Source organism: Vigna radiata, chromosome 5, assembly GCF_000741045.1.
Source record: "Vigna radiata var. radiata cultivar VC1973A chromosome 5, Vradiata_ver6, whole genome shotgun sequence".
Classification (NCBI taxonomy): Eukaryota; Viridiplantae; Streptophyta; class Magnoliopsida; order Fabales; family Fabaceae; genus Vigna; species Vigna radiata.
Window position 1 is genome coordinate 23,737,342 of NC_028355.1, and position 10,157 is coordinate 23,747,498.

General features: G+C 26.9%; 1 protein-coding gene across 1 annotated transcript; it reads left to right on the forward strand.

Moving 5' to 3' along the window:
- Positions 1-448: 448 nt before the first annotated feature.
- Positions 449-8,536, forward strand: LOC106760492. Its single transcript, XM_022780247.1, has 4 exons — positions 449-566; positions 674-889; positions 6,032-6,127; positions 7,513-8,536. Exons 1-4 carry the CDS (start codon positions 522-524, stop codon positions 8,452-8,454), a joined length of 1,299 nt encoding a protein of 432 aa, XP_022635968.1. The 5' UTR covers positions 449-521; the 3' UTR covers positions 8,455-8,536.
- Positions 8,537-10,157: the final 1,621 nt, after the last annotated feature.

Here is a 10,157-nt window from a genome sequence, read left to right on the forward strand (position 1 = left end):
TTTTAGTTTTAGTTTATTTTTCAAACTAAAGTACAATTTAGTCCTTCAACTTTAGAAAACTCTGGTTTTAGTCTTTTTTACCAAATTTTTTTAACTTTATTTGTTGTTTCAAACATGTTTCTCAGTTAACATTAAAGAAAAATGTGTCAAACAGTGTAAACAATCCAAATACTATAATGCATGCTTGAAACAACAAATAAAGTTAAAAAAATTTGGTAAAAATGACTAAAACCAGAGTTTTCTAAAGTTGAAGAACTAAATTGTATCTTAATTTGAAAGAGGGACTAAAATCAAAATCGCCCAAAAGTATAAGGACTAAAAACATATTTAACCCTAATAATAATAATAATAATAATAATAATAATAATAATAATAATAATAATAATAATAATAATAATCTTTTAATATATGATGCAACTGGTGTGATGACATATATAAACATATGTATGTGTGGATAGTGGGTCAGTTGTGGGTTAAAGAAATATCCAGAGGCTGACGACTCTGCACAGAATAGCGTAAACATGAAGTCGAAATTTGCTGTTTTCGTACTTTTCTCTCTTCTGCTGGTATCTCTTCTATCTGTTTCACAAAAACTATGTTGCTCTTTTGTACTTTGATTTCTACTTTTTGCGAAATCTAAGCTTTGTGTCTGTGTCTCCATTGAAACTGATAGGTTGTCGGAAGCGCAAGAAAAGACCTGAAAGGATATTGGGAGGAGACTATGAAGGAAGAAGCTATGCCAGAAGCAATTAAAGACCTTATTGAGGATTCCCAGGTATCAGGAACAGGGAAGGATCGTTTTATCAGGGACTTCGATGTAAAACCTAATGTCATACTATATCACACCCATGTTGTCCCCATGAAAGAGATGCAGCAGAAGAATCAAGACTGAAGCTCCCATACACATATGCAACAAATGTGAGGGATAGAAGTAGCATTTAAGTCTTGTTTAGCACTATGTTTTCAAATTTCTACTAAAAGTTTGAAACCCTATGTAGCTTTTAATCCTGCTGTTTATCTAGTAATCCTTCTTTTAATAAATTTCCAGCTTCTTGCTTTTGATGAATTTTTGACAATCATACTGCAGAATATACATAGTTTTCTCTTCATAATCTCTTGAGCAACTTTCCCACATAGATTGTTTGGTGGATCGCGCAGATTAAATTAATCGTGTTTTTTTATCATCTAAATCCCACGATTAATACATATTTAGTCGTTTAGAAAAATTTCAAATGGATGGATGCTATTGAAACACTAAACACACATAGAAGAAGAAGGAATAAAAACCATTTTCTTAAAAATCAAATAGTTAAAAAGAAGGAATAAAAACAATTTTTTTTAATCAAATAGTTAAAAACAAACAAGAACTATTTCACAATAACAATATAATTTAGTTTTGTAGAAAAAATTTCAAATTCACTATTTTTTTTTTTCTGTTTTTAATGAAGCGTTCATTGTTTTATTTTTTACATAAGCTAAAAGTAGTCAACTTACAAATAAGGTTAATTTAAAATATATAAATAAATATAAATTGCATCAAGTTAATTTGTGAGATTAATTAACACTTTAAATTTTTTATATTTTAATTGTTGCATGAATATATTATGAATATAAGTATTACTCAAATAAGATACGAGCGAATAATTTGATAACTTAAAGAATATTAATACGTTGATGAGAATGAATGAGTTATTTTAGTTGAAAAAGAAGATGAAAGTAAGAAATGATGGACAGACGAAAAGACGAGGTACAAATTCGGTACTTGGTGGCTAAGAAAAGATGGTTTTTCGCCTTAATCTTTATTCCATGCAATAAAATACTTAGATCACATATTAAAATAAAATAGTCTTACGTGTAGCTTTGGCCTTCCTTCTAATAAGAGATTGTCACGTTTATTAAATACTGGATATTATTCCTTCTCTCAATGGTAAACAAATTTATGTGCAAGATTGAATTTAAGGGTAGGTAGGGATATTTTAGTGCTTTTTCCTTCATGCACCCTATCATTATTAATTGCACCTCCACGTAATAAACTCTTTCGTTTTCAAATCTGGGAATGCTCAAAGAAGTTATAGCTGTTCAGAAAATTGGAATGCACAATGAAATTTAAGGCTGTGCAGAAATTTGGGAATGCATGAAGAAATTATAGCGGTGCAGAAAATTGGGATTGCGCAAAGAAATTTATGGTGGTGCAGAAAATTGGGAATGCGCAAAAATATTTATTGGCGGTGCAGAAAATTGGGATGCGCAAAGAAATTATGGCGGAGCAGAAAAAAAGGCCCAATTGATTATGTCTGGGTTTTGATGAGTCTTGGGCTCTAGTTCCAAGCCCATTCTCTTTTATTTTAAACCGTGGCTTTAGTTTCCCACTTCTGAATCATCATCCTCGTTTATAATTTGTTTTAAAAAATAAATAAAAAAAACTCCTGATAGTCAGATCATAATCTTAGCTTATTTTCGTATTGACTAATTAAAAAACTAAAGTTTGAATATTATTGTGATTAAAACAGATTGAATTTTTTTAACTTGGTTTTCTTCTTCTATTTTAACATGAGGGTTTCTGAGATATTTTAACATGATCTTTTATATATATATATATATATATATATATATATATATATATATATATATATATATATATATATATATATATATCGATGTTAAAATATGTATTTAAAGGTTTACCTTAATTAAAAATAAAATCAATTTAAAAAATACGTATATAAATGAAAAATTTATTTTGTAAATTAATTTTATAAAATTAGCTTAGTCTTAAAATACATTTTTTAATGATAAATATATTTTTCTTTTTTTCATGGCTAGCACGATATAAAGAATTTACTTAATGGAAATGTGGGGTTGGGTGAATCTAACTAGGATGCTACACAAATAAGTTGACAACAGATTCAAACAATGTAGTAGTTGTATATAAATGACTAAACCTAATATTTACCTATTCTGTATTTAAATGACTAAAGTGGCAAGTTTTTGTCGGATCTCTTGAATAAGGAAAATCATGGCAGATTTTGTGTCGACAAATAAAGGTAGATTATGACACATGGACATTAAATAATTAAATAATTAACAGTATCATTAATTTTAAACATGGGGAGATTTTGGCATATGTTGTGCTGCTATGAGTAGCTTGTTTAAATTTTTTTTATTGATGTTTCGGTCCATTGTCCTTTTTCTCTTTTTCAAATATCTCCCATAATTAATTTTTTTTCAATCATTCTTCTACCTCCTGTATCTTTTTCTTGAAATTAAAAAAAAATATAGTTAGAGAACTAAAAAAATCTAAGAATATAAGGAAATTCTACTGAAAAAAAAAAACAGTCGAAACACTCTTAAAAAGATAATTGATTTAGAGAGTAACGTATCTCAATTAACAAATATATTAAGTTAGAAATGAATTTAATATTGAAATTTGATCAAATAAAAATGTTTTATGTTCAACTAGTTTTTAGTTAGTAGAATGTGATCATGAAAAGGATGATAAATGGTTTTAGAAATGAAAAGAGAAGAATGAAGAAATGAGATAGTAATTGATGTTAGATTATGAATCAGAAATAAATTAATAATAAATAAATAATTAAACTCTGTACTTAATTGAGTAATTTTCAAGATTCTATCAAACAATACGTTTGGATTGATCATTGGTAGTAATAATAATGTAGATGGAAAGATATATGATCTTCCAATTATTGAGCACCCTATATTTCTTTTTAATTTTTTTATGAAGATGAAGGAAAGAAGCATGAATATATATGTCTTTACAGACGATAATTATAACTTCTTTTTGTAAGTTATTTCTTTAATTTTAATATTTTTAATTTAACCTCTTATCAATTTAAAATATCATCTATAATTTTTACACAACTAATATTTCATAACACATGTATCCTTAATTGTAAATTTAAATTAATGAGTTTTACCTAAGATTGAAGTTAGTGAGAAATCTATGAATCTGGTAAAACACTATATATGATGGGTTCAAATTCATTTTCCAAGAATAATCTATTTTATGAATATTATTGAATTGATTTAATACGTTAGATCAGTGTTGTTTATTAAATGTTTAAAATGATTAATTGTTTTATATATATGTGCTTGATTTCAATTCATTTATGGAGTATGTTATCTGTTTCATCGATTGGTTCTACTACCGATATTATAAAATAAAATAAAAACGTGTAAAAAATATTGGTTTGTTAAAATATTTGTTATTTGTTTTAATATGTAATATATTTGAATTATTAAATAAATATTATTTCCTATACATTTATATGTTTGTATATATTTTAGAAGTTTATTTTGAACCATTGCCTTAAAAAATATTTATTCAAATTTGTATATATTCAATTCAATCATTAATATAAATTTTATTCATTTAATTATTAAATTATATGCAACTATATATTATCTTAAGTGTTTATTTTTAATTGTATTAAAAGTAAATTATTATAAACTTATTATGATAAAATTAAATAGACCAAATGATAAAAATAGAACAGAGTAAAATTGATCTAAAGATGTTATATAAACATCATAGTAACACATTCAGATCAAGATCAACAGAAGCAAAGATGAAAGAATAAGGTACCATTGCAATTTTGTAATCCCAAAGACAGTTTTGTTTTCTAAACCTTAACTCACTCAAATTTGATGGTGTGTTTTTCTGAATAAAGGAGTGGGCTTAGTGATCAAAAACTGAGAGTAACCCATCCTCTTTATATAAAGTCTGGCCATCAAAGGTTTAAAAATAATGGATTGGACTTTATCTTTAAAGAATATAATAACTTCTCTATAACCTCTATACAGTTAAAAAGGATAAATATAATTGGCTTAATGGACCACTGTTCTTAAAAATAGAAACTTAAAATACTACAATATTTATTCTATAATTAAAATAAATGCTAACATATTATACTATATGTTATTTAAGAGTTAGTAAATTAAATCCATTTAAATCTAATTAAATATTGGTTTGTTAAAATTATACCGAGCAGGTTGATTCACCAATTGAAAATAAATTTAAGTTAGTGTAATGAAATTAAATTGTCAAACTCGTCTGTTGGAGGATTGATGTTGACTGATCATATTATTTCGGTTGGGTTTAAGTATATGAAAAAATTATTTTAATTTTTTTTTATAAATTTTTTATAACACATGATTCATACGTTTTAAATATTTTTAAAAAAAATATAAATAAACCAATAAAATAATTACATATTTTTTAAAAATTGAAAAAATTGTTAACCATGATCCTTTAGTATAACATAGCCTGTGGTACTTAAACATTTTTTCCTCCTAACGTTTGTTATTGCTTTTGCATATAAAATTGTTAATATTTAAAAATTAATGTCACGCTATCCACGTATTATCTTTGTATTTTAATTACACGAAGGTCCACTTTGATCGGATCTTTTTCAGCGAATCTTAGTATTGCACTGTTTTTGTTCTATCTGATAATACTGTCACTCAATTATTTTATATAATTTACTATAAATTGAATAACATCATATATAGCAGCTTAAATATTTTATAATATGACGATAATGCTTATATATTATCTCTTCCTTTTCAACTGCCGTGTATGTTTTTTCTTAGAAATCGGTAAACATAATACTTTGTAATTATTAAGGAATTTACATAAGCTAGTTAAACAATTGTGTGAGTTTTCAATTTTTATGAATAAAAAAAAATGAAGCTATTTTTGTTATTATTTTATTTACATTTATTATCTTATTGAGTAATAAATCCATAAATCTGAAGAATTTATCGAATCATGGATGTGTAATTAAAGTGTTAAAGGTTGCATTGGTCACTTTACGCTAGTTTAATATTATCTTTCATTTTATTCTTTAAAAGTATAAAAGTTAATTTTTTTAAAATATCATTTTACTTGTATAAATTGTATTTATTAGTGTGAAATAACTTTTTTTTTTCTTATTACTATTTTGTAACCCAGTATGGTTGAAAGAATTTGATGTGACAATAACATGCGAAGAGACACGTAAGCCATGAATAGGCTATAAATAGGGAAGCTTACTTGCAAGTTCTTCACATTTCAACACTCTTGAAAATGAGGTTTTTTCTTACTCTGCTTGTCCTTTTCATCTTCCTGGTATGTTTTCATTTCTCCTACCTTATGCCTTAACTTTACTTTCAATTTTACCATTTCTATTTACTTTATAATTGTCAAATATTTGCATTATAAATTACGTTCAACGAAAACTTTGTCCTAACTTTTTTTCCTACGAATGAAATTTTTAAGTTACTGGCTTAAATTTTGAATGTCACAGCCACATAAATAGGTAAAGCCTTCGCATAAAAATTATAACCTATGCTAAGTCAAATATTATAAGACATAAATTAGATTAAGATCTTATAAAATTTTATGTAATAAAGTCAAAATTTATATTATTGAAAAAGAATTTCAAAAGTAAATGTTCATTTTACTTACTTATGTATAAACTTTTATTATTATTATTATTATTATTATTATTATTATTATTATTAGCATAAATACAGGTGTTATCGTGTATGTATGTAAGTATTTTTTAAATATCTATAAATTGTTTCTATTTTAAAAATAATAATTCAAAGTGTAAAATTAAAAAAAAAAACTAAAAATGTATGTAGTCATGGATAAAATTAATTTTAGTTATTAAAATAAAAAATATTATAAGTAATATTATGTAAATAATTGTTTATTATGAATAATCATTTAAATTTGAAAAAAATAGTTATAAAAGTGTAAATAAGTCTTTTATAATAAGTAATTGTTTAAATTCAAAAAATAGTTACTAAAATAATAAAATTAAAAAATAATTTTATTATTATGAATAATTATTTAAATTTTAAAAATAGTAATTAAGAGAATAAAATTAGAAAATAAAAAAGACACCAATGAAATCATATCGTAGTTTCTTAAAATCATATATTATTCATAAATTTTAAGCATTTTTATAAAGAGTCAAACCTATAAGCTTGTTAACAATAAAATTGTTCCATGTGTATAAGGTCTTATTTTAGTTAAGTAAATTATATCATGTAAGGAAAGTTATATTTACCTCTTACAATATATAATTGAGACAATTCTACCTCATCCTATGACTAGTACTTAATTTTTTTTTTTTATAGTTTGTTATACATTGAATTTTTCTATGGGGCTATTAGTTAATTAATATCACAAGTGAAAATTTTAAAAAGTCGTGCGAAACCTAAAAACAAGATTATGTTAAGGTGAACGACAGTATTTATACCTTCAATAATTCTTTTCATGTGTTAGACATTTTAATTAAGTAAATTATTGTTTAATCCAGCCAATAATTTTTACATTTACTTATCATATTATTTATTTTTTGTTGAAATGTGACTCGAATTATAATATTTATTTCCGAACGAAAACAAAGTGACCTAATTTATTTATTTATTTAAGATATATATGATATGATTTGCCTTTTGGTAGTAATTAATTTTGCTTCTTTTTATTTTTTATTCGAGAAGTTTGTAACTAATGTGGAATCAAGAAAAATGGGAGGAGAACAATGGAAAATGGTCACGAAACATCAGGATATGCCAGGTCTTCCAACTTATGAAAATGGTGAAATTTATGTTAAGAGAGAAAGCAAAGATGGACAAAAATCTGAATTGAAATCCAATGTTGCAGCTTATTATAACAAGGACATCGATATTGAGTCAAAGAAGGAAGTTGCTGAAAAAATTGAGCCAACACCTCATATTTCAGCTCATGGGAACAATGATAATGATTGTATGGAAAAAATGAAAATTCAGAGACATTTTGAACCAATACCTAATGTTTCAGCTTATGATGACAATGAAGTTGATGCAAAGGAAAAGAAGAAAGCTGTAAGAGGTTTTGAACCAAGACCTAATGTTTCAGCTTATGGTGACAACGACATTAATACAAAGAAGAAGAAAGAAGTTAAGGAAGATTTTGAACCAAGACCCAATGTTTCGGCTTATGGTGAAGACGATGTTCAAGAAAAGGAAAAAAACCAAGCCAATAAACATTTTAAACCAAGACCTAATATTTCAACCTATGGTGACAATGAGGTGGGTGTAAAGGAAAAGAAGAAAGTTGTGAAAGATTTTAAACCAAGACCTAATGTTTCAGCTTATGGTGACAACGACATTGATGCAAACACGAAGAAAAAAGTTAAGAAAGATTTTGAACCAAGACCTAATATTTCAACTTATGGTGACAATGATATTCAAGAGAGGGAAAAAAACCAAGTCGATAAATATTTTAAACCAAGACCTAATGTTTCAGTTTACGGTGATAACGACATGGATGCAAAGAAGAAGAAAGATGTTAAGGAAGATTTTGAGCCAAGACCTAATGTGTCAGTTTATGATAATGATAAGATCAATGAGAAACATAAGGATAAAACTACACCAAATTTGGAATTCACTTACGACGAATAAATGAAGAAGGCTACAACTGGCAATGATGTTACTTAATAATAAAGTTTGTGTACCATGTATCAAATGAATAATATGAAATAATATATTATGGTTTTTATTTAAAGAATTATGAGTATAATTGATTGCTTATTATGGCTAAGAAAATAAAAAATATAACTTATTTGAAGGTAGATTATTAATCAAAAAGATAAAAAAATATGGTTTTATAAACAATGAATATAAATATTTTTTGGGACAAATTTTATGTGATTGTGTCGGTGTGTGTCTGTTATGTGTATATGTCTGTGTGTGTTGTGTTTGTGTGTCTGTGTTTGTGTGTTTATGTATGTGTGTATGTGTCTGTGCTCGAATGTGTGTTTGTTAGTGTTTGTATGTCTGTGTGCGTTTATGTGTGTCAGTGTTTGTATGTGTGTCTGTGTTTATGTGTGTATTTGTGTTTGCGTCTATATGTGTGTGTTTTTTGTGTTTGTGTGTTCTGATAGCACTTGCATAATTTGATTATTTGAAGACTATACGAGTTCTGATGGCTCAAAAAATTTAACGACCTTTCCAAATTTTACAAAATGCATCATTAAGGCTGTGTTCTTTTGGGGAGATTTGTGGGAGAAGATTTGGGGGAGATGATTTGAATGGATTTGAGTATATTTGAAGGTAATTTTATTGTTGTTTTTTTTAGTGGATTTGTGGGAGATTGAGAGTGGATTTGAGAGTAAAGTTTGTGAGAATCAGTGTAGGATTTGATTGATGTGACAGATTTAAAAAATTAGTTTAATTGGTAAAAATTGTAATTTACCAAAATGCCCCTAGTTATTAAAATAATATAAAATATTATTTTTGAATGTTATATTTAAATGTATAAATTTATTAAAGAGAGGAAATTGATTAATAATAATTAAGAGTAATTTTTAAATATTATAAAAATTATAAAGGAGTAAAAAGACATTATTTTTAAATGTAATATTGGTTTGTAATTGAAAATATTTGATAAGGTGGATCCGGATACGCTAAGTTTGGATCCTGATACGTTTTCAATTGAAAATATTTGAAAAGCTGGATCCGGATACGCAAATCTTGTATCCGGATAGGCCTCTTTTGTAAGTAACAAAAAGACAACACACACCTTGTGCAAGCTCTTCGGCCACAACACGACACCCGGTAACCATGGCCACTCTTTCAGCCTGAGACAATGCCTCTCCCTGCATTAGTTTATCTCCCTGCTCTGTTGGTTGTTCAGCCTCGGATCCTCGCACAGCGTGTAATCTTCAGTGTCGACGGGGCACGCCTCCACGCCCCGCCCATCTGTCTCGATCGCCTCCACTAGCTGGTGGCGGTAACGGGAGTCAGCAGCAGATCAGCGCCTGGCAGTCAGAGGCGGCGAGCGAAACGTTTTTTCCTTCGTGGTATTTTATAAATATAAGAGGACATATATGTCATTTTCTCATAAATCATCGCAAATCTCACCATATTAGCAGGTGAGTGAACAGTAGCGTGATCTCGCTTTTACCTTCAAATCAGTCCGCGCATTTCTCTTCATACGAACACCACATTCAATTTAATTCCTCGCTTGCAAATCATGGTGTACAGTCCAATCCCTTCAAAAGAACATAGTGTTAATTATTTGTTTTTATATTCAAACTGGTGATTTTGTCCTTGATAAAACAAATATAATAATAATAATATTTTTTAGAGAATTGATCATAATA

Coding starts and splice junctions, on each gene's coding strand:
- LOC106760492 (XM_022780247.1), top strand. CDS start 522: ATGAAGTCGAAATTTGCTGTTTTCGTACTTTTCTCTCTTCTGCTG. Junction 567..673: donor TACTTTTCTCTCTTCTGCTG/GTATCTCTTCTA, acceptor TGAAACTGATAG/GTTGTCGGAAGCGCAAGAAA. Junction 890..6,031: donor TGCAGCAGAAGAATCAAGAC/TGAAGCTCCCAT, acceptor AGCCATGAATAG/GCTATAAATAGGGAAGCTTA.